This window comes from Euprymna scolopes, chromosome 45 (genome assembly GCF_053919585.1).
Source record: "Euprymna scolopes isolate OS-2025 chromosome 45, ASM5391958v1, whole genome shotgun sequence".
Taxonomy (NCBI): Eukaryota; Metazoa; Mollusca; class Cephalopoda; order Sepiida; family Sepiolidae; genus Euprymna; species Euprymna scolopes.
The window spans coordinates 23,747,817-23,774,967 of record NC_136526.1 but is presented as its reverse complement, the minus strand read 5'-3'; the positions used below and the strand labels follow the sequence as shown (position 1 = coordinate 23,774,967).

Genomic DNA, 27,151 nt, shown 5'->3' with positions numbered 1-27,151 from the left:
GTGACAATATATTTTGTTTTGAGTGAAAAAGACTTTTAAAAGGGGGGGGGTTTATTGTTTGAAAGACTAAAAATAAACATAAAAAATCCCATATATTTTTTTATGGTTAACAATTCTTTGTCTTAAGAAATATCTGTAGCGATCATGTCAATGTGTCGAGTTCATCTGCTTTTCTTTTTTTCTCTCTCCTTTTTCTTTGTACCATCAAGCGTCATAGTGTTGTGATGTGTGTTTTCTTTGCTTGCTAGTTTTGCTATAATTATTAGAGATTAACAAAATAATAGTCATTTTGTTTTTTTAATTTATTCATCTTTAAAATTGCTCTTGCCATCTATATAGTCATATTATATATTTTCTTGTGGCAGCAGGTGATAATCTCTGCAATCATGTCTGTTCTGCTAAGATCCAAGAGAAGGATTTTTATTGTGTTTTGCTATTCATGACATCACGTCTAATCTTAATTAGGAAAATCTTCTCTTTCTACTCAAGCTAATTTCAATGTGGAAACTTCCTTTGTTGTAACCCACCTATAATGAAGCAAGAACTCCACAACAACTGCAGGAACATTTTGTGAAACCTAACACAAAAAAAAAAATAAACATCAACAGTTTTGAAGAGAAGATGCTTGTTTGGAATAACAAAAGTTGAAAAATAAAATTTCAACTAAATTTATCTTGGACCCCAAAATCAACAGATTAAACCATTGCTATAATGATCTTGTCCCTGTTGATTTTGTGGTGGAAGTAAAGTTTTGTGCAATTCTAAGAGGTCCACCCTCCCAGGCCTTGCCTTCTCTCATTGAGAAGGGATTAGTTTATTGCTGATTGTCTGGCTTTTCAATCTCACTTTTCGACGTTGGTGTCTAAGTAAGTTCTTGAGGTGGGAAAGAACTAAATATTGGCATAAAACATTTATTTTCACGATTCATTTATCTGCCATCATTATTTTGAAAACCCTGACTTCATGCAGTTATATATTATTTAATTGGAATTCCAACCATATGTTGTTGAGTTCTTTACATGCAGGAATATTTTCTAGTCTACTAGCTTCTTTCTTTGGAATTCCCTCCCTACTTCATTTCTTCAACCATACCAACATACAGAAATTTAAATGTAATGTGAACCAGCATCTTGCTTCTCAATTCTCTACCCATGTTGCACCTTGTAAATCTGGCCTCTATCACAGTAGTTCCTTACATTTTACTGGCATAATGCCTTGTTTGAAAATGAACATCATTTTAAAAAAGGGTTATTCCGTGTCAAATCATCCAGGGCTTGACACCCATATCCATAGATCTGGCTGTAATTTGCACTGCAAATAGATAATATAGGAAGTAAGAAATTCTGAAAATTAGAGCACATAACTCCAAGAGGTTTCCGAATTTAGAGCATTTTTTTGTTTTGGTGTTAGTTACATAATGTGCCACCTGGGTGACAATTTTGTGATGTCATTTCTTTGAATATTTTCTTATTGAAAGATCGTATGGCTCTAAAAATTCACACAAGTTTTTTGACCTAAGGAATCCAAACATGACATCAGATTTTTAACATAAACTGTGAGTGAACAAAACAAGAACTTTTAACCATTTTTCGCCCAGAGACAATTTATTGTGTCTAAAAAAAAATATATGAAAAAAGTAATGCATTACCATGCCAGCCACACCCTTTTTATTCGATTTTGGGGCATATGTCAAAAAAATCCAAAAACCCTTAATATCTCTATAAGGCTTCATTGTTTTTAGAAAATCTGATGCCATTTTTGGATTCCTTGGGTCCAAAAACTTACCAGTGTGAATTTTTAGAGCCATATGATCTTTCTATCAGAAAATATTCAAAGAAATGACATCATAAAATTGTCGCCCCGGGCGTCACATTATGTGACTAATGCCAAAACAAAAAAATGCTATGAATCAGAAAACGCTTGGAGTTACGTGATCAAATTTTTAGGATTTCCTAGTTCCTATATTGTCTATCTGCATTGTAAACTACAGCCAGATTTGGAGACATGGGTTTCAAAATCCCATATTTCTGGATGATTTGACACGAATGATCCAAAAACTAGTTGATTGAAAAGAATTAACAATTAATGAATGTTTTCTAGATGAATCCAAATTCTTATTTCATGCATCAGAAAATTTTTCTGTCTAATGTTGCTTTCTCGTGAATGCACAGAACTAATTCTGAAACTCAAAAAGGTACGTCAGTTTATTATGGTGTTATTTCAATATAATATGAAATAAATGAATGGTTCAATCATTGTCATAGGCAGCTCAAAGACTCTTTTTATTAGCTACTAAACTAAGATGTAAGAGAGAGTGTCACTACTCATCACGGATTTTTCCACTTCAACTTTTTCTTTACCATATAATACTGAGTGTTTAGCCAGGAGTCAAGTACCATTTTTTTTTTTTTCTTTTTTTTTTAGTCTATGGTATGACTTAACTTGGCTTGAACCACAATCTGGCCCATTAACAAACATTCTAACCATATAGGCCACTAGTCATATAATATTGAAACTCTTTTCTCTATAAATCATTTTTTGAACATACAACCTTCCCATTTGCTTTAACCCTTGATTTTAACATTTGAACTGAGCCATTTTTAGCAAGAAATATATTTATTAATTAAAACTATTTTAATTATTTTTTATTTTTTTTGTTGTAGGTTGCGCAAAGAGTAGCTGATGAGCGAAATGTCCGGTGTGGTCATGGGAGTGAAGTTGGATTCCAGATTCGATTAGAACGGTAAATATACTATGGATTTAAAATAAGAACTGTGTATATTTCTGCATTATAATTCTGAAACTATTACACATATTTATATTGTTTGGGTGTTGTTCTCATCTCGAGTATTATTTTCACAATGTTTCAATCATTTATACCTCGGACCTTCATCAGGTGTATCTTATCTAACTCAGTAATCTGCACAAAATTTCAAACAGAACTTTTATTTAATCTACGCTCTTGTTCTATCAGCCATGATTCAATAGAAGTTCTAAATAATTCGCTATTTTGAGTGTTGCCTGCTCCAAGGATTGAACCTCCAACCTTCAGAAGAGTGTTACTTATAACTGAATTTAACAAAATACTTTATCCATAATGCTATGGATTCTTGTGGACAATTTTAATATGTATTTTAGGAACTTTAACCTATTTTTATTTTTAGATGTACAGTCTTACTACTTAACATTATGTTTCACTATTTATTACTATATGTGTATACATTTATTGTTTATTACTATATGTGTATACATTTATTGTTTATTACTATATGTGTATACATTTATTGTTTATTACTATATGTGTATACATTTATTGTTTATTACTATATGTGTATACATTTATTGCTTATTACTATATGTGTATACATTTATTGTTTATTACTATGTGTATACATTTATTGCTTATTACTATATGTGTATACATTTATTGTTTATTACTATATGTGTATACATTTATTGTTTATTACTATATGTGTATACATTTATTGCTTATTACTATATGTGTATACATTTATTGTTTATTACTATATGTGTATACATTTATTGCTTATTACTATATGTGTATACATTTATTGTTTATTACTATATGTGTATACATTTATTGTTTATTATTATATGTGTATACATTTATTGCTTATTACTATATGTGTATACATTTATTGTTTATTACTATATGTGTATACATTTATTGCTTATTACTATATGTGTATACATTTATTGTTTATTACTATATGTGTATACATTTATTGTTTATTACTATATGTGTATACATTTATTGCTTATTACTATATGTGTATACATTTATTGTTTATTACTATATGTGTATACATTTATTGCTTATTACTATATACATATATATTTTACTGATTATTAATATATCTATAAAAGTGAAATCGTCTATGTGTGTACATTTCCCTACCAAAGTACTGTCAATTTTCAGTCTACAGACTCGAGATTTGGGAAAATCTTTTTAATCAGTTTTCAGCCAAAAGATTTGACTGCCAATGGGTCAAAGTTCAACGATTTGATCTTTGAAAACTCTACTAAACTCCTCCGCCAATTTTGGGTCTCAACACTTGAAATTGTAGATTATTTGGACATGGGTCAAACTTTTTAATTCAATTTAAGACCAAAACAAATGTTAAGGGATCAAAATTAGGGTCAAAGTTAAAAAAAAATTGACCTCTGCGGTCTCTACAAAAATTACTGAGACAATTTTTGGTCTAAACATTTGAAATTTTAAATAAAGTGTATTCAGAGATAAGGTAAGCTTTTTAATCTATTTGGGTTGAAAATTGGAGATTTGACCTTTTTTTTCATGGTGGTCCCCACTTATCAAGGCCCAGAAGCCACTCGGGGATAAGGGTTATTGCAATGGGATAGTATCATAGTAATTGTTAGTATTGGAGATCTGATAAATTGGATTACTTAAGGGGGCGGTTCATCAGGAATTTGTTTATGTTGGACTTGAAGGCATCCAAGTTGTAGTCAGGTGGGAAACAGGCAAACGGAAGAGAGTTCCACAGGCGTGCACTTCTAAGAAAGAAGCTTTGTACATGGAATCTACGTTTTGATTTAGGCATAGATAAAGAGTGGGGAAATTATTGACAGTGGTTTCAGCTAGACGGGTGTTTATTGTGGAAGATTGGCGAGAGGGGAGCAGAGATTGGAGCTCAGATGAGTAGTAATACACACGGACGAAAAAACGCTTTGGATAATCACAGATTTCAAGGTAGTTCTACTAAAATAGCCATATTTTTTAAACCAAAGCACTTCAAGTCTTCAAATTACTACTGTTTTGTTCGGAAATGAATATACTTTCAAATGAATTAATAAATATCAATGTACATTATATATTTTAAGAGTTTTGAGCAAATAAAGTGATAAAAATGTGAACGTCATAAAATGGCGTTTTCGGTAAGGTTTTGTAATGACCCCCCTGTTTTCTAAAGGTCCGTACCGTGATTGTATGAAGAATTTCGTCATGAAATTTGGGAACCAATCAGTAGAGGTGTTAATCTTAATACTGTCAAGTGTCCGAAATATTTTTGACCATTTCTTTTTTTGTCGTGTTAAAAATAAGACTTTAATATGACGAGTATCGAACATTTTGAAAAAAAAATTCTTCGGACACCCAGTAGTAAGTAAATCAATCTTTTTACTATCTTTATCAATTAAAAGTATTATTTTATGTTGAGTAGGACCGCGGTAATTGATAATTTAAAAGGACCTACCCGAAAAAAAAATTGTTTCTATTTCTCGAATTTGGTCAAATGAAGTTAGTATTACTAGAAGCAGCAGCAGCAGCAGCAGCAGCTTCAGCCTGTAAAATCAGCGATAGCACAGTGTAAACAACACGCATTCTTTAATTTTTATTCCAGAACAAATTAAGAAAAACATGAAAATATGAATATAAATGTTCTTATGTTTAATTAGAGCTATTTTGTTATCAGAATAACATTAGTTTAGACCTATTCGGTTTTCAGAATGTATAATAACAACAATCCCAACCAATTCGGCATTATGAATCTGTTGCAATTTCTCACATTTCTCGTCAAATTTAAAAGCATGGTTAAAAAAACAAAATAAACTTTTGTAGATATATAGCTTGCATGCACTTTTATTCTTTAAATTAGTTTTGAACAGCGAATTAAAACAATGTTTTACTGCGAACAGCCACAAATGTTTTTTTTTTCAAAATCAAAATAAGTATCAAAATCTCGTTTATACATAGATTCGAAAAAGTTGTCAAAAAACAAATATATAACAAATAAATGTTATCAAAGGCAAGATAAGTTATTTTTCTACCTAACTGGATAATTTTCTAGTGTTTTTTATTTAATGTAACATGTTTATTCAGCTTGAAAAACTTAGTGTTTACCGATGTATTGGAAAATTAAAAATGGCGCCCGGCCCGACTCTCTTTGACACGGTAAGTTTGAGAAAAGGAGTTAAAAATAATTAAAAAAAACTATACAAAATACTGTTAAAAACTCACCGAATATATGTCAGCCTATGTCACGGTAACATATATTGAGCGAGTTTCTAGCAGTATTTTGTCTACTTTTTTATTTTTAACTCTTTTCCCCAAACTTACCGTTTCAAGAGTCGGGCACCATTTTAAATTTTCCAAAACATCGGTAAACACTGTTTTCAAGCTGAATAAACATGTTACATTAAATAAAAACACTAAAAAATTATCCAGTTAGGTAGAAAAGTAACTTGCTTTTGATAACATTTATTTGTTATATATTTGTTTTTTTGACAACTTTTTCGAATCTATGTGTATAGTAATACAAACCCTCAAAATCTATATCAATATTCTTGAAATTTTAAAAGAAAACACATCAAACTACAATTAGGAAGGTTTTTATTTCGTTATTTTTTTTTTCTACTTATTAAGCGAAAGATATTTTTACAACCTGCTCCAGCGTAGTATAAACGGCCTATGGAATTAACACCTTGAACCTCGAAAATAGAAATCAACAAATTTATGGAATTTTCTTTGAAATTTCGCAACGCAGTTTCTTATTAAATTAAAACTAAATATAACATTTGCTGACTTATTTACCTGTCGAATACACACACACACACATATATATATAACTTTCTGCAAAATATTTATTTGAAATGGAAACGGCATTTTGCAGTTAGGACAACAAAACAAAAATGAAGTAACGGTTCGTATTCCTAAAACACTCTTTAACCCTAACAATAGCACTAAGTTCGAGTGGCAAGACCCCCCCCCCCAACAAAATACCTCTGTAAGCCACATACAAGCATCTAAAACAAACAAACAAAAAATAGATCCTTTCTTAAAGAAAAATACACATAAAAATAAATTGGTTAACTGTCCTAAAATGCTAGAATGGCCAGGAAATGGTGAATTATTTTACATTAAATTTTTGTGAAACTAACCGCTCCCCCCTCTAATATTGTTTTTGTTAGCTTTGTCTCTGTCAAGTTTTCAGTATGTTCACACATAATTTTCCTTAGCCCCTACAATTAATTCAAAGTCCGAATGGCAACCCTCCCCATACTCTCATTGCATAGAAACCCTCTTAAAACTACACATAATCATCTTAAAAAAAAAAAAAAAAAAAGCATGCATATTTTCCCATAGAAAAAAAAACAGTTAACTGCCCTAAAATGCTAGAATGACCTATATTAGGAAATTATTTTACATTCAATTCTAAAATAATTTGTTTATCTTTCATTTTCATGGCATTTTATACATAATTTCCTAAAAAGGTAGAATCACATTTTGGAGGGGTGGTCAGAAGGAGTTTAGTGGGGTTAAACAGAAGGTGTTAATCTACAATAATACTAAAGAAATATTGCAATATATTCATTTTTAAATGGTCTTATGTTTAGATTTAAGTTTTTTGTACATAAAGCACATTACAATTCAACTTTGAGTTCTCCAACTTCTTTTCTGTTTATGGATACATGGCATTTTTAAGGAATTGCTGCATATTTATGCACATTTACTGCAGATTATTTGGAAACCATAAACTTTGGGAGATTTTCAGTTGCATATTCTGATTCCTTGTACAAAAATACACTTATATGGTAAATTTCATTTCTTAGTCTTGTGTTTTAACAAAGATATGACATTTTTACTGAAAAAGTAGTGTAAAAAATGTGACAAAACGCATATGGTCTTAAAGAGGGAAAAATATCCAAACGTGTGAGGCACAAAAATAGCCATAACTTCCTTAATTTTAATCAGATTTTAAAAATTTAAAAAGATTCTTTCTTAGCTCAAGCTCTTTCTATGCATACCAATATTGAAATATTTCAAGCTATTTCAATTTTTTCATGTGTATAGCTAAGATGAGCACTTGCCATGGAAATAAGGATAAAACAAAGACAGGCTCACAACGTCTCTTCTGTTGGAGAGAGGTTGCAGGGAAGAGAAAAGGGCATCCCCCACTAAGCCACGAAGTCTATTTTGTACTCTGCCAAGGCAGGATAGGCTGTTTTTAGCAGCTCCTGCCCAGATGTGGCAGCAGTACTTCATCCTTGGATGCACTTGGTTTTTATATAGATAGAGAATTGCATCAGCAGTGATATATCTACTATATCGATAGGAGGATCCCACCATTTTTCCAGCAGCCTTAGCAACAGATTTGATGTACGTGCTCCATTTCAGATCAGGAGTAAAGATCCATTTCAATTGATGCCAGATGGGGATCAGAGCGTTGATGATGTAAAGATAGGAGCTTAATTTTAGATTCATTAAAAGTAATCAGCCACCTCTTCCCACACTGTACCACACGCTCAAGATCAGAGGAGAGAGAATCAGAGAGAACTTTGTCATTTACGGCCTTTGATATGTTGCTATAGATGGTCGTGTCATCAGCATAGATGTCAACGAATGATTTAAGTATGTGTTTTGGGAGATCATTGATGTAGATCAGGAAGAGAGTTGGGCCCAGGATGGACCCCTGAGGGACTACAGTATTAATACTGTGGGCCTTTGATTTCTGCCCATCAACCACTACTCTTATGAACCTATCAGAGAGAAATGATTTAATAATTGAGAAAACATTTCCAGTTATACCGTAGCTGGAAATCTTGTGAAGTAGGCCCTTATGCCATACCTTATCGAAGACCTTCGATATATCAAGAGCAATTGCCCTAGAAAGGAAGACTTTGTCAAGAGATTCACTAATCCTATGAGATTTTAGCACATCTGCTGTAGATCTAGCAGAACAGAAACCATATTGCATGTCACTAAGAATGTTATTTCTGTTGAGGTGGTTGACTCCTTCTCTATTTAATATGAATTCCAGCAACTTACTCATGACACACAGGAGACTTATTGGTCTGTACTGAGAGGGAGATGACTTATCACCTGAGTTCTTAAATACAGGGCATACTGGTGAGGTTTTCCAGGGTGTTGGGAAGCATTTCTCCTTAAGGCAACGCTTAAACAGTTTTGTAAATATGAGGGCAAGTTCTGGTTGAAGTTTTTTTAACACTATAATTGGAATGCCGTCAGGGCCAGTTGCTTTACTGGAATCAAGGTTCTTGATTAGCTTGGCGACCTCACGCACAGATATTTGTATATTGTATAGCAGTCTATAGCTAACTACTCAGCTATTTTTTGGTCTAAACATTTGAAATTTTACAAAACGGATATTCAGACATGTGGCAAGCATTTTAATCAATTTTGAGACGAAAATTTCACTGCCAAAGAGTCAAAGTTGAAAGAGTTGACTTTTGCAGAATCTACCAAACTCCTCCGCCAATTTTGGGTCTAAACACTTCAAATTTTAGATGTAGGTAACTTTGGACATGGGGCAGACTTTTTATTTTGATTTTAGATGAAAACAAATGTTACAGGGTTAAAATTGGGGTCAAAGATGAAAAAAAAAATTACCTTTTCGGTACCAAATTACCCAGACAATTTTTGAAATTTTACATAAAGTGTATTCACGCATAGAGGCAAGTTATGAACAGTACATAGGGCCCGAGCAAAGCCAGGCTGAATTGCTAGTACATATATATATATCATTATTTATTAGCATATACATTTTACTGTTAATTACTATATACATGTATATTTTATTATTTATTATGACATACATATATTTCACTATTTATTACTATATATATATCTATTTTTATCTATTTATGATTAATGGTTCCCATATTGTGTTACATTCTATACTGGGTCTATTTAGTTACCGTTGTCGAGCGTCTGTGTTGCTTCTTTGTGTCATTTTATTTTCCACTCTTTTTCTATCTATAATTTTTACTTCATCCTATAAGGGTAGATTGTCTCCCTTTTCCCATCATATGTGCTCAGCCATATTCGAATTTTCAATCTCTCCACATATTATGGCTTTTCAATGTTGTTCTAACCTTTTAACGTTTTACTGAAAATAATACTCAAGATGAGAACAGTAGTTTAAAGAATCTAAATAATACAAATAATTAAGCCTTATCTCCAAAATTCAGAAACATTACATATGTTCTGATGAGATTTGGATCAGGAATTCTAATGAACTAGCTTATGTACAAGATATGTCTGAAACGCTTCCAAACAAAAAACTCTGTCAATATTTCACTTCTCTTTTGAGTCTAATGTGCTTTTTTGTGCTCGTATAGCCCAGCTTTGTCATTTGATGGCATCTACAACTTCCAAATGTTTTCAGGTTCATAGTTATTTGAAATATTTTAATCCATTTCTAATAAAACAAATCTTTTGTGTGATGATTTGCACCTTTCACAACACAGTATGTTTTAAATCCTATTTCTGTGAGAATCAACTCTATAAAAACTTTGCTTTAAGGGACCAATGAATAAACGCATGTTTACCTTGATACCACGGTAGAACCCATCCTTTCCAGTGGCTCTCAACAGGCTTAAGGCCCGCACAGTTGATGAGTCAGTGGTAAGTAGTATCAGATCTGACTATATATCAGGTGACCGTCTCCGAACAAAAAAAGTCACCCATGAAATCATCAATACAATTCATCTACAAGCCAATACTTTGGTAGAAATAAACTTCAGTCTATGACTTGTCCATCAAGTTTCAATAATAATTCAATGATGTTTTTTGTTGTTTGTCATTCGTAGAATGTGTGATCCTAAACAGGCTTCATACTCACTAAACTTTAATATCCCAACCCCATCTTATCTGTAAGGTATCACAACGATAATACATCTTTATCTGTAATGTATCTCAACGATAGTGCATCTTTATCTGTAATGTATCTCAACGATAATGCATCTTTATCTGTAATGTATCTCAACGATAATGCACCTTTATCTGTAATGTATCTCAACGATAATGCACCTTTATCTGTAATGTATCTCAACGATAATGCACCTTTATCTGTAATGTATCTCAACGATAATGCATCTTTATCTGTAATTATCTCAACGATAATGCATCTTTATCTGTAATGTATCTCAACGATAATGCATCTTTATCTGTAATGTATCTCAACGATAATGCATCTTTATCTGTAATGTATCTCAACGATAATGCATCTTTATCTGTAATGTATCTCAACGATAATACATCTTTATCTGTAATGTATCTCAACGATAGTGCATCTTTATCTGTAATGTATCTCAACGATAGTGCATCTTTATCTGTAATGTATCTCAACGATAATACATCTTTATCTGTAATGTATCTCAACGATAGTGCATCTTTATCTGTAATGTATCTCAACGATAATGCATCTTTATCTGTAATGTATCTCAACGATAATGCACCTTTATCTGTAATGTATCTCAACGATAATGCACCTTTATCTGTAATGTATCTCAACGATAATGCACCTTTATCTGTAATGTATCTCAACGATAATGCATCTTTATCTGTAATGTATCTCAACGATAATGCATCTTTATCTGTAATGTATCTCAACAATAATGCACCTTTATCTGTAAGGCATCTCAACGATAATGCATCTTTATCTGTAAGGCATCTCAACGATAATGCACCTTTATCTGTAAGGCATCTCAACGATAATGCACCTTTATCTGTAAGGCATCTCAACGATAATGCATCTTTATCTGTAATGTATCTCAACGATAATGCATCTTTATCTGTAAGGCATCTCAACGATAATGCACCTTTATCTGTAAGGCATCTCAACGATAATGCACCTTTATCTGTAAGGCATCTCAACGATAATGCATCTTTATCTGTAAGGCATCTCAACGATAATGCATCTTTATCTGTAAGGCATCTCAACGATAATGCACCTTTATCTGTAAGGCATCTCAACGATAATGCACCTTTATCTGTAAGGCATCTCAACGATAATGCACCTTTATCTGTAATGTATCTCAACGATAATGCATCTTTATCTGTAAGGCATCTCAACGATAATGCATCTTTATCTGTAAGGCATCTCAACGATAATGCATCTTTATCTGTAAGGCATCTCAACGATAATGCACCTTTATCTGTAAGGCATCTCAACGATAATGCACCTTTATCTGTAAGGCATCTCAACGATAATGCACCTTTATCTGTAAGGCATCTCAACGATAATGCACCTTTATCTGTAAGGCATCTCAACGATAATGCACCTTTATCTGTAAGGCATCTCAACGATAATGCACCTTTATCTGTAAGGCATCTCAACGATAATGCACCTTTATCTGTAAGGCATCTCAACGATAATGCATCTTTATCTGTAAGGCATCTCAACGGTAATGCATCTCAAACAATCCCCATGTGCCGCACAATTAAAATCTTTGCAATTGTGTTCGTTTTTGACAATTTTGCACATCATATACAGATTTGCTTATTATTGAATCGAGATAAAACAAAGACTGTTGGGCATTCATGGTTGGATTTTATTTGTATGAAATATGATTGGATTGCAGAAATGATTCTGCATTTTATTAATAAATCCATGGGTGGGTGGCATTTGAGTTGCCCAGTGCGTGTGATTGTGATGCCACAGGTCCTTGTGGACAACATGTAAGATGAGAACAGTAGACTGAAGAATACAAATAATACAAATATTTAATCTTCCTCTGAATTAAGGATATCATTCATAGATTGTTGGACATGCACTATTCATGACGATTATATACATTTTATACATTTGCAATTGATTGATGATTATTTTATACATTTTCAATTAATTGATGATTATTTTATACATTTTCAATTGATTGATGATTATTTTATACATTTTCAATTGATTGATGATTATTTTATACATTTTCAATTGATTGATGATTATTTTATACATTTTCAATTAATTGATGATTATTTTATACATTTTCAATTGATTGATGATTATTTTATACATTTGCAATTGATTGCTGATTATTTTATACATTTTCAATTAATTGATGATTATTTTATACATTTTCAATTGATTGATGATTATTTTATACATTTTCAATTAATTGATGATTATTTTATACATTTTCAATTGATTGCTGATTATTTTATACATTTGCAATTGATTGATGATTATTTTATACATTTTCAATTAATTGATGATTATTTTATACATTTTCAATTGATTGATGATTATTTTATACATTTTCAATTGATTGATGATTATTTTATACATTTTCAATTGATTGATGATTATTTTATACATTTTCAATTGATTGATGATTATTTTATACATTTTCAATTGATTGATGATTATTTTATACATTTTCAATTGATTAATGATTATTTTATACATTTTCAATTGCTTGATGATTATTTTATACATTTTCAATTGCTTGATGATTATTTTATACATTTTCAATTGCTTGATGATTATTTTATACATTTTCAATTGCTTGATGATTATTTTATACATTTTCAATTGCTTGATGATTATTTTATACATTTTCAATTGCTTGATGATTATTTTATACATTTTCAATTGCTTGATGATTATTTTATACATTTTCAATTGCTTGATGATTATTTTATACATTTTCAATTGCTTGATGATTATTTTATACATTTGCAATTGATTGATGATTATTTTATACATTTGCCATATTTTTGATATTGATTGATGATTATTTTATACATTTTCAATTGATGATTATTTTATACATTTTCAATTGATGATTATTTTATACATTTGTAATTGATGATTATTTTATACATTTGCAATTGATTGATGATTATATACATTTTCAATTGATTGATGATTATTTTATACATTTGCAATTGATTGATGACTATTTTATACATTTGCAATTGATTGATGATGTATTTTATACATTTGCACATAAACATATCAGTAGTTTAACATTCGACCAATCAGTATAATTATCATTCAACAATCTTTTGATCTAGATTTAATTGTTAGTGTTTCTTTTTCAGAGAACTTTGCAGAGATTATGGTTCTGTATTATTTTGTACAACAGGAATTGTTCTTAATTGGTTTGAATCAGACCCGTAAGTATTAGGTTTTGGCAATTCTTTGACTTTATTTTTTTTCATTCAACATAAAATTTTTTTTTTTTTTTCATTCAACATAAAATTTTTTTTTTTTTCATTCAACATAAAATTTTTTTTTTTTTCATTCAACATAAAAATTTTTTTTTTTTCATTCAACATAAAATTATTTTTTTTCTTTGATTATCTACTATGATTCATACCAAATATTTTGTTGCCATCTTCCTCTGATCCGTTGAAATATGCAACTGCCAAGAAGTTGGATTCAGTTGTGGAATGAATATGAAATGACATTGTATTTAATACTGTAATGGTTTAGTTTGTTTTTCGATTGTAGACTCTTCTGAGATTTTCATGAATGGCTCCTGAGGAGAGATAAAATCAATTTTTGCTTTTTTTTTTAATTTTAATTTTTTTTTTTATATATCAATGTCAGTGTTCTATGCACATTTCTTAAGTATATCAATTATCTTCCAGAGAATATTATTCGGAAAAATAACATCTAACTGATGATACCATTCTATATTCTGGTGTTGATTCTTGCTTATCTCTCAATGATCTACAAGTTGATCTAGGTTCAGTTTTGCATTGGATTAAGAAATGGTTTGTTTCATTTAATCCTTTAAGACTAGGTTCTCTCAATCATAGGCACCTTTTTTTATTCCTGCGATTCTCAAAGATAGCTCTGCTCTCAATAAGAAATCAACTCTAAAGCTTGATCTTTTTTCTGCTCAAATCTTTCTTGAAGTTTCATTGTTCTTTCTAATTCTTGTAGTCACTTTTCTTAATCCAAACATTTCTCGCACCTAAGTTTATTCTCTATCTCTATAAATCTTCTATCAGATCTTGTATGTAGTACTGTTGTTTCGGTTAGTGAATCTTTGTCCCATGTGCGCATTCTTGATAAGGATCAAAAGTGTATCTCTAAATTGATTGGTCTCACTCACATGATGTTACGAGTCTCGGTCTCTTTCATAAGTACTATTGCAGCATGAATTCTGATTTATTCCCTGCTTCTTTTGTTTCAGCTCATTTGACTTGTTGGTCCAGTGGTCTTCATCAATTTTGTTGTTTTGATACCTACTTCTAACATACGTTCCTATTCCAGTAATTGATTGAATTATCTTCCTACCTATAAATTTGATCTTTTCAACTCCTGTTTTAGTGATAATTATCTTTCATTACTTTTAGCTCCTCACATCAACTGGCTTCATGCCTTGTCTGGAGTTACTTTCATAAAACAATTTAATCAAAAATAAAAAAAACTGTATCAGTACTTTTGGATTAATCCTTACAACAAAAATGCATTGTGGTGGATTTAAAATTATATTTTTTAAATTTTGTTACCTACCAGTAATTGCATTGCATTTCTTGCATAACCAATGTTAATATTATTTAAGACTAAATGAAGTCTATTTAAAAAAATAGACTTTAGTCTTGAATATCAACATTGAAATGGCAGAGATCTCTGATGTGGAGAGTATATATTGGAATGGCAAGTCTATTGAGGTTGTCCACAAATGGATGATATGAATGGAGAACAGGGAGGTGCTGGTGTGGTTGTAAAATTTAGGAATGGATGGAATAAGTTCAGGAAAATTCTGACATTATTTTTAGCAGAACATTACCGTTGGGTTAGTGAAAGGAATGTTTCAAAAGATTTTCGATAAGAATTGATGATTTGTATTATTTTGATTGCTATTCTTATTTTTTTTATTTTCACACAATGTTTTGAACGATGTAACAAGTGACTTTCTTTAATTGTATCTTTTTGAACGTGGTAATCTTTATGTCTAACGTAGAAAACATGGAATTTCAAACTGAACCATTTATTTAATCCTCAAGATAAATGGTGCTGGTTCTGTCAGGAATCAATATGGCATTTTGTATACATTTCCAAGTTTCACCTAAAGATCTCAGAGTTTGAAAAGCTTCATTTGAATAAGGTCTGAGATTACATCAGCAAAAATGTTACGAAAAAAAAAAGATGAAAAATGTCATCCAAATAATCCTCAAATACATGTCGTCTTTTCCAGGCTTCTTGTTCGCGCATCACATATCGTGCTTGATGAAATCCATGAACGTGATTTACTCTCAGACTTCCTTATGATCATCCTAAAATCTATTTTAGTAAATCGACCCAACTTACACGTCATTCTAATGAGTGCCACCCTAAATGCTGAAATGTTTTCAAATTATTTTGGTAAGTATTCTGTCATTTTTACAAGTTTTTTTTTTTCAAACTTCTTTTATTTGTATATTTATACCTTTCATATAAAAGCCACCCCAAGATGAAAGATTAAAAAAATTTTATATTTTTTTAATTTCATGAAAAAATTTGGGAGTTCGACGCCTGTTTTACATGCTGACATGTGTTGGACAGCTTTTAGAAATTGACTTCCAAACTAACCTATCTCTGACCAGGTCTTATTTATCCCTCCTTCTCTCAATTCATTCTTATCACTTCCATTTTTTTTTTTTTTTTTTACTCGGTGGTCACCACTTATCAAGGCCCAGAAGCCACTCAGGGGTAAGGGTTATTGCAAGTACAGTACCATGTACTGTACTTTGATTTATACCAAATATTTTGTTGCCATCTTCCAAAAAGCAAAAATTGATTTTATCTCTCCTCAGGAGCCATTCATGAAAATCTCAGAAGAGTCTACAATCGAAAAACAAACTAAACCATTACAGTATTAAATACAATGTCATTTCATATTCATTCCACAACTGAATCCAACTTCTTGGCAGTTGCATATTTCAACGGATCAGAGGAAGATAGCAAGAAAATATTTGGTATCAATCATAGTACAGTACCATGTTTTCCTTGGGTTTATTTCGCCGACTGTCTACGAATGCAAGAACATTCATGCATACGTTCACTATCACTGAAACGTCTTGTTCAAACTATTCACACAATCACTCTTTAACATTTTCTGGTTCACATGGCAAAAAATAACATTTTATGAGGAGAAAAAAAAAGAAAATCTGAAAATTAAATAAATTCTACAATATCAATGTCTCGTTCTTCAATGAAACAAATAGGGCAGTCCCTCATTTGTTTCATTTCGAAAGATGTGTGTAAAACAAGAGATTTTGTATCGGAACACTAATATTGAATTAGGTTTAGTGATTACATCTGCAATTTGCACCCTTTTGCCATATTTCTTACTATCTTACATTAATGTGTGTAGTCATATTGGATGCAAGTGTATAAAAATAGTGCTAGAAGATGGAAATTTACATCTCCTATACAATAAAATTCCCCTCTGAACCAAAATATCAGGTTTTCAACAACAGATGTCACATATAAATTCAATACATCTAGCCTAATAGCCAATATCTTATGTAGCTTTCGAACACCATTTTACACACATTCAGTTGTGATAATAAAATGCTACATTGTGTCCAATGAGCAACACCATCACAATTGCAACATCTTTAGAGGAAGTAGTCCCTATTTTTCTCTCTAACTATTTAGTCCTAACACTCCTACCAGTTGTCATCGGGACCAATACTACATGTTCCACACTGGGATTACACCAACCATAACATTCATACACTTTCCAGTTTTGGATTGATAAATAATAGTCTCCCTTGCCAAATTCCTTCCATTCTGATTGGCTGAGCTCTGAAAATTCTCATATTCTAGAATCCAGTTATTTGCTTCATAAATGAACATTTACTAACGTTAAAATATAGCAATAAATAAGAGACATATTTTTTGGCCCAGAGTCAAGTTCATTTACTGCATAGATCATTACGTACATGTGAGATGCAAAAGAAAATCATTAAACTAACGTTAAATAACTCGTTTGTTTGCTTTCTTTTACAAAGTTTAAAATAGGCTATCAATAATAAGATTCTCTTTCATCTTGGTCGTCTACGATGATTTAACGACTTTTAAAATTTTCCTTCATCGTCGTAGATGCCAACAGCGTCTTTGTTAAAATATCAACAAAACTGAATGCTTTTACCATTAAACACACTGCGTGTACATTGCTGATGTGTACAAACGACACATTCTGTATGTACTTATATATTGAAGAGTTTAGCTCCCAAATAGTTGCAACTTTTAGGATTTTTCCTATAAACATAAAAAAAAAACAATGCTGACATCTTCATCAACGACGACTTAATCAAAACATCAACAAAACTGAGTTCTTTTACTATTAAACACACTGCGTGTACATTGGTGATGTTTAAAAACGACTCATTTTATATGTATTTATATATTGAAGAGTTTAGCTCCCAAATATTTGTGACTTTTACATTAAAATTTTTCCTAAGGACATACCTAAAGAAAAATATTGAATTAAATAAAATTAACTTATTTTTTTGCTAACAGTTTTATGTACACTACATATTTCTTTATATAAAATTCTGTAAAAATTTTTTTTTATCGGAACAAATCATTAGAAAATATAGTTGATTATTTGAAAGGCAAACTCTTCAATATATAAATATATGAAATGCATCAGTACTTCACCACGGTACATTCATTTCGTCCAGTGCCCACTATTATTATACTGGGCCGGCAATGGCTTCCACTAACAACTGTAGTTTTTTTGTTTTGTTTTTTTGTTTTTTACAGGGAGGGGGGCATACTTCCACCGTGCACCACCGGTACACAGTTCCTGCTAGTTTAATGATATAATAATACTAATAATATGAAAAGTGAATTTTTGATCAGTAGTTAGCCAGTCATGTATTGGAAGAGAAAGTACACGATATAGAAGTGAGATCAATTCTTTCTCCTGGTGTTCAACATTTTTAGAGTACTTAAACTTACCTACGCACACACGGTTGGCCAAGAAGATGCAATTTATCTAGATACATATGCTGTAAATGACTGTAAATATTAAACTAAATCTCATCGTAAATAATGGATTGTTGTTCATTTTTTTAATAATGGAATAAGAGAAAATGAAGAAAAGACCAGCATCTTTGTTAAAGAGAAACGTCACAATCCATTGAGCCAACTATTTGTGAATGAGGGATTCTGCTGTTCTCTACCAACAATAAAATTACAAGTCATCTGGTGCTGGGGGGGGGGGTCAACATTTTCTTTTCGCCATTGACAATTTAATGTTTCTTTTTTTCTTTGTTTGCAGGTAACTGTCCGATTATAAATATACCTGGATTTACTTATCCTGTAAAAGAATTCTACCTGGAAGATGCACTTGAATTTACTAAGTGAGTATCAACATCTCAATCTTGCTTGTTACTGTGCACACTTTTCATCTCTACATGAATTATTTAGATGGTGGGAGGAAGGGCGAATAATTAGAAAAGTAGTGGGAGGAGAAGAGTGATGATATGAGAGAGTTGGGTTGAAAGAAATAGCAACATATACATTTTATTAGACACTTTTGTATGGAACAGCATTAAAAAAAATTTCGATTTGGAGCTTTCCTATTTTTTAAAAATTTCTTCATGGTGTTACTTTCATATTTTTATTTCTAAAAATATTGAGGCAAAATATTGACATTAAAATATGAAAATATTAACACTTCTGAAAATTAAACCTTGGGATTTTAAGCATGGATATTGACACCATCACGCCAAATGATTGAAATTAAAAAATGCTGTAATTGTCAAAATTAATTTATGCATATTTTTTCAGCATGATTACATATACATACAAAACACTATTTCAACATGATTACATATAAATACAAAACACTATTTCAACATGATTACATATACATACAAAACACTATTTCAACATGATTACATATAAATACAAAACACTATTTCAACATGATTACATATACATACAAAACACTATTTCAACATGATTACATATACATACAAAACACTATTTCAACATGATTACATATACATACAAAACACTATTTCAACATGATTACATATAAATACAAAACACTATTTCAACATGATTACATATACATACAAAACACTATTTCAACATGATTACATATACATACAAAACACTATTTCAACATGATTACATATAAATACAAAACACTATTTCAACATGATTATATATAAATACAAAACACTATTTCAACATGATTACATATAAATACAAAACACTATTTCAACATGATTATATATACATACAAAACACTATTTCAACATGATTATATATAAATACAAAACACTATTTCAACATGATTACATATAAATACAAAACACTATTTCAACATGATTATATATAAATACAAAACACTATTTCAACATGATTACATATAAATACAAAACACTATTTCAACATGATTATATATACATACAAAACACTATTTCAACATGATTATATATAAATACAAAACACTATTTCAACATGATTACATATAAATACAAAACACTATTTCAACATGATTATATATAAATACAAAACACTATTTCAACATGATTATATATAAATACAAAACACTATTTCAACATGATTACATATACATACAAAACACTATTTCAACATGATTACATATACATACAAAACACTATTTCAACATGATTACATATACATACAAAACACTATTTCAACATGATTACATATACATACAAAACACTATTTCAACATGATTACATATACATACAAAACACTATTTCAACATGATTACATATACATACAAAACACTATTTCAACATGATTACATATACATACAAAACGTCCGAAAACAATGTTTAAAACTTGAATACTTCAAGTCAACATTTGATTCTCTAAATTTTTGTTTCAGTATTCAGTTATTCACATTTTTAGTTGTGATACTGAAATATTGTGTCCGGATTTTACAACTAACTGATGTTTGTTTTTTCATTTATCTTCCAGTTATGTACCAGCTGAGGCAAAACAGCGCAACAGGTTTATACGAGGCAAAGAACGAGAAAAGAGGAAAGAAGAGATGGAAAAACAACAGATGCAAAATTGGATCAAAGAATTTCTTGTTGGAAAGTAAGAATAATAATAATGATTGTACAAATTCAACTAAAGAATGTGATTTCATAGATTATTCTATTTCTTCACACAATTCATGAAATTAGCTGAGGGCGATAATTGTAATTACTTCTAATATTTAAAAACATTAGCATTTAACCTGCAATTGATTTTTTTCTTATCTTTTTAATGTTCAGATGGCCAGCAAATTCATGAAAATTCCCCATTACTCCTAAACTGAGATTATTTGTAGAGAGTTATGAAAATTTATGCACTTTGAAGAGCATCGGTGATCAAGATCTTACTGATTCCCGTTTCAATTCTCTAAATATCTTATAAAAATCAGATCCATCTGAAGATGAAGTACTGTTGGCACATCATGGAAGGTACCACTCATAGTATAATTTGACAAAATCAACTTTGTAATCATGCGTATGATTTCCACTGTTTATTACAGATGTTGTTAGTCGATATACTTTATTGGTATTTTCATGAAAAGTGCTTGACTGCTTCTTCATCATAAGACATGTTCACTTTTGTCAAGTGCTGAGTGTTATGCCTGAGTAAAGTATCCCTGGTGTTGTTGAAATATCTATAAGAGAAGTACTTTTGCTTTTGTGAATTTGGAAAACCTTTTTGACAGTGTTGAGGGAAGTTATCTGGTGAGATTTGCATAAACCAAGGGTAAATAATGAGTTGAAGATTGTTCAAGCAATGTAGAGATGTTCAGAGTCATGTTAAAATGAACAGCACATTTAGTGATAGCTTTAATGCTGAAGTAGGAGTTTGTTAGGGTTCTGTACTGAGTTTGTAGCTTTTTTTTTATGTCTTAGAAGAGATTTTCATATTGTTTTGATGCTTTATGCTGATGATTTAATGCTTATTTGGAAAACAATGAAATTTAAAGACTTGAAGGAATGCCATGCAAAGTCAAGGCCTGAAAGTGAAGCTTATCAAGACTAAGGTGATGATCAGTGGTTGTAGTGTTGGAAAGTTTTTAGGAATTTAAAAATGAACCCTCCATAGGATAAATTGTTCTTGTTAGATCAGCCATAACCAGGTAGATCATCTGTTGGGTTAGGGTTGAACTTTCGAACTCTTGAAGGTTGTCACTTAGAACACATTTACACATTGTGTCACAAGTTTATGATGTAGCGTGAATTTCTCGCATGATGATTAAATGAAATCTTTTTTTGAATTCAATACAAAAAATAATGAACAGTGAATTCATTATTTCTTTGCAATTTTGATAAAATATCTTTTTTTTTCCAGCTACTCAGCATCCACGTGTCAATCCCTTGCAACAATGAATCAGAAAATAATTGATTTTGACCTTGTTGCAGAATTGATTAAATATATATCTTTACATAAAAAGGTAAGTTTAACTGTCCCATCCCCGATTTATTTATGTATTGATTTATATATTTATATATATATATATATAAATAAATCAATACATAAATAAATAGTATTTCCAAGTATTGAGTTATGTTTTGCTATCAAGTGAAATTATTTTTTAATAAAATACAAATAAATGTTCAAAAATAAATACAATGCAATTTTCTTAAATTCATTATCACTTTCAAAATCTTGAAATTTATAAACCACTCCTGTTTTTGTGAAGTGCCAAACTAAAAACATCAGCAGTAGATGGAATACTTAGCTTTCCTAATGTGGGTGTGTGTGTATATATATATATATATATATATATATATGTATATTTTTAGTCATTCAATGAATTTTAAAATTTATGGCGTGAAATGTTTGAGTTTCAGAGCAAAAGATTTTTATTATTTGTAAGACAAAGGATACATTAGAAATATTTTAACTCCTTATCCTATAGGATTTTGATATTTACCATCTCTTCAGAGGAGCAAATATTAGCAAATAGTTATAATGGTTTACACCTTATTTGCTAAAGTCAGTGAGACATGGAAAATCAGAATTAAAAATTGATTGAGTAATTAAAAGTCATAGAGTAAGGGAAGTTAAAGAAAAAGATATAAAAGTTAACATCCAAATTGCATGGTAAAATCCGAAGTGAATGTCCTTGAAAGCAGGGTGGTAAAATGATCCAAACTGTATTTTAAGTAATCCACATCACAATGTAATGATCTGAATTAGGCATTTTCCTAGAGCAATTTTCCTTTGTTTATATAATGGGTCCGGTAAAAAAGTTTTTTATATATGTCCGGTGGATCTGTTTATTACTAAGCATATAAATTGATACATTTAATATTTTTATACTCATAGAACATGAGCTTAAAATTCCACTCTAAAATGACTTTCAAATTGTTAATAAAATTAAAAATTAAAGCCGCTTTAGCAGACATGCCACGCAAAATGAGAGAAACTGAAGTGATACAAAAAACGAAAAGAAAGAAAAGGACAAAAAATGCTAAAAAAAGCGAGTATAAAATAAAATGATAATTTTATTCTGAAGTATATATATATATATATACAAGTGACCTTGTCGGTGTATGTGCCAAAAGTCTCTACTTTTCTCTGAATATTTGGTCTACTGACGTGAAATTGCATATATAGTGTATTTGAATCCTTTTGATTAGGTTTTTAGTCTGTAAAAATAGCTAAGGGATCAAAAACAAAAAAACTGTTGGCATTGGTGAGAGTAAATTGACTAACGATAGAGCATGCGTACATACACATTTTTAGCTCGAAGTTGCTTAATTTTAAGGGTTTTTTTTTTTGTTTGTTATTCGTTACAACTGTGGTTGAAGCGTTAAATATCGTTGGAGCACGGACTGTTTTGTTTTCGATTTCAGATGATGGCACCAAAGTCGTTTTATTCAACTTTTGAAATCATTACGATATTGCGTCCAATTTAATAATCAATAGAGAATTTGCTCTGTAATAATACATATGAAATATGCATGAATTAAAGCATCATACTCACAAAAAAAACACTCGTCTAGCTGAAACCACTAATAATCATTTCTCCCACTTTTTATCTGTGCCTAAACCTAAATGTAGATTCCATGAGCAAAGCTTTTTTCTTACAACTGCACACCTGTGGAACTCTGTTCCATTTTCCTGCTTTCCAACTGACTACAATTTGGTAGTCTTCAAATCCAACGTAAACAATTAATAACTACATTTTATTTCAGTATTTAATTTATGTATTTCTGTTGTATTAAATGCTAGCTTCTTTTTTTTTTTTTTTTTTTTTTTTTCTCGTCCATAAATGTTTATCTACCAAGTTGATCTTAAATATTGTATAATCAATCCATTATATTATCATTTTCAGTCCCCCACCCCTAATTTCTGGCTCCCATCTTATCTCGCAATTACTTATAACGTCACCAACTAACTTCGGAAGAACCCCCCCCCCATCCGATTTTGTTTTATATCATAAGTTGCTTAAAACGTGATTAGTTAAAGTTCAGAATAAAATCACGCTTTCTCTTAACGGTTAATTTAAAAAAAAAAAAAATCTTCTGAACGCTATTAAAAGTTAAATTCTTCACTAGTTTGGAGACGGAATGCGTTGTTGTGATAAGTGATTTTTTCTCTACTAATTCGCACTTTTTATTTTAAGATTCAAATATTAATAACTACATTTTATTTCAGTATTTAATTTATGTATTTCTGTTGTATTAAATGCTAGCTTCTTTTTTTTTTTCTCGTCCATAAATGTTTATCTACCAAGTTGATCTTAAATATTGTATAATCAATCCATTATATTATCATTTTCAGTCCCCCACCCCTAATTTCTGGCTCCCATCTTATCTCGCAATTACTTATAACGTCACCAACTAACTTCGGAAGAACCCCCCCCCCCCATCCGATTTTGTTTTATATCATAAGTTGCTTAAAACGTGATTAGTTAAAGTTCAGAATAAAATCACGCTTGCTCTTAACGGTTAATTTAAAAAAAAAAAAAAATCTTCTGAACGCTATTAAAAGTTAAATTCTTCACTAGTTTGGAGACGGAATGCGTTGTTGTGATAAGTGATTTTTTTCTCTACTAATTCGCACTTTTTATTTTAAGATTCAAATATTAATAACTACATTTTATTTCAGTATTTAATTTATGTATTTCTGTTGTATTAAATGCTAGCTTTTTTTTTTTTTTTTTTTTTTTTTTTTCTCTCGTCCATAAATGTTTATTTATCTACCGAGTTGATTGCAAAAATAGATTACCTAATTGTACTCATTTTTAGTGCGTGGGAGGGGAATCTATCACCATACTTTCCCTTAAACAGGTCCGTTGGACTTTTATTAAGTACAATACTTAATAGTTATTTTTTATTTTTTATTTATTTATTTATTTATTTATTTTTTTTTTTTTTTTTTTTAATGGAGAGTAGAAAACGCATTGTGGATGTGTTATCGGCAGCTCCTGTTACTCTCGCTTCTTCTTATTTGTCCCTCAGTCCTCATTTTTTAAATGAGTGATTTTTCTGACAAAGGGAGAAGAAAAAGCTGTTTTCTAGGTTGGCAGTATTTTTGCGCGAACAGTTGGCAGAGTTGGTGGAAATTTTCTGTTTCTATGTCTATCCTTGTAGCCATGTCACTAGTAAGGGTGCTGGAGGTAAACGTTTTGTCTGGGCTGACGTTATCCGCCTGATAGTCAGGGACCCGAACCTTGGATTAACCACTAAGGAGGCTGTCCTATCAGCAGGTGCAAAGTACTGGGGCTGCTGTATTGCCATTTGGTGAATGGAATCTGGACCATGCAGTAGCTTCTGGTGGGGCCTCTCGATGCCATACTAGTGGGTAATTGTTACGGCTTTACCTTATCATTAGCTACAAAAAAAAAAAAAAAATTCTTCGTTTCTTTTTCTCTCTTAGTTTCCCCTCTCTGTCCTGCTCTAAGTAAATCTGTCGACCTAGTCCACAAATTCCAAAATTTCATCATGACAAGTTTCAAGAAAAAATACACGATTAAACCCGGTTATCCAACTTCCAACGTAGACCCCTACTACCATGTCTCCTTCTCCAACATCAGGGGTCTACGTTCTAACCTTCCAGAGGTTGAAACCCAATTACAGGAGACTAAACCAGACCTTTTATTTTTAAGTGAAACTGGCATTGGACAGGCTATTTCCCTAGATGAGTTTGCAATTACAGGATACTCTAACTTCTAAATCTGACCCCCAAGATCGCCATGGGCATGGAATATGTGCCTATATTAAAGATAGCTTTCCATGTGGGAGGGACATCTCCAGGGAAGATCCTAACTTACCCTATATGTGCTTCCGGGTTGCTTTAGCTCACACTACTGCATTTATATTTACTCTCTATCGCCCCCACAACAGCGGAGTTACTATCTTTCAAAGCATATCTGAGAAAATTGACCAAGTCCTTTCTACTTATCCTTCAGCTAACATTCACGTATGTGGAGACTTCAATGTTCACAACGTCGAATGGTTGACCCACTCAAACAAGACCGATGATGAGGGGAGGTTCTGTCATGATTTCTCCATTGCCTATGACCTCACTCAGATTGTTCAGGAACCTACCCGTGTGCCCGATAATGACGGCCAGTATGCGAGCCTACTAGACCTTTTTCTCACAACTTGCCCTGAACTATGTTCAGTTTCTGTTCTGTCGCCTCTTGGATCTTCCGACCACTCTGTTGTATCAATTAAGATAAAAATGAAATGTAATAAGTCCCCAGACGTACCACTTCATCGTACAGTATATCGATACACTAAGGCTGACTGGGATAGCTTCCGTACATTTATATCTGATCTACCTCTGCATTCCATGTTTAAAAAGGATGTGTCCTCTATAGTATTAGACCTAACTGAATGGTTAATTGTAGGTATTGACCATTTCATACCCTCTAAAAAGTTTCAGCAAAAACCTAACAGCCAGCCATGGTTCTCTCCAGAATGTGCTGCTGCCATTGCGCACAGAAATCACTTTTTCCACTGCTTCAAACGTAATAGATGTATGGAAACTAAAGCCGTTTTCAGGACTGCCAGCAACCATTGTAAGAAAGTAATAAGGAACGCAAGAGAGTTGTATGCTCAATCTGTTAAGTCCAAAGTAGCTGAGCAGCGGCTTGGTTCCCACCAGTTTTGGCAAATAGCAAACAGAATCCTGAACAGAAGCGTGTGCTCCATCCCAACTATTATCAATGGACCTGAGGTAATCTCGTCAGCATCAGACAAAGCCAAACTCTTTGTCAAGAACTTTGCAGCTAATTCTACCCTTTGCGACCAAGACCGCCAACCCCCAATATTTCCTCCTGTATCAGAAAACACGCTATGTGATATACGTATATCTGTACGTGATGTTGCCAAGCTAATCAAAAACCTTGATTCCAGTAAAGCAACTGGCCCTGATGGTATTCCAATTATAGTACTCAAAAAACTTCAACC

The 27,151-nt window shown here is 31.4% G+C and overlaps 1 protein-coding gene across 2 annotated transcripts in view; it reads left to right on the top strand.

The window, feature by feature from the left end:
• The window catches only part of LOC145269289 (ATP-dependent DNA/RNA helicase DHX36-like), a 180,114-nt gene that overhangs the window by 41,425 nt on the left and 111,538 nt on the right, over positions 1 to 27,151 (top strand). For both annotated transcript variants that reach the window (XM_080124973.1, XM_080124974.1), the window contains exons 8-13: positions 2,664 to 2,743; positions 13,826 to 13,900; positions 15,937 to 16,103; positions 19,015 to 19,096; positions 20,697 to 20,819; positions 22,074 to 22,176. In XM_080124973.1, the coding sequence (XP_079981099.1) occupies positions 2,664 to 2,743; positions 13,826 to 13,900; positions 15,937 to 16,103; positions 19,015 to 19,096; positions 20,697 to 20,819; positions 22,074 to 22,176 (630 nt within the window). The remainder of the gene's footprint in view (positions 1 to 2,663; positions 2,744 to 13,825; positions 13,901 to 15,936; positions 16,104 to 19,014; positions 19,097 to 20,696; positions 20,820 to 22,073; positions 22,177 to 27,151) is intronic.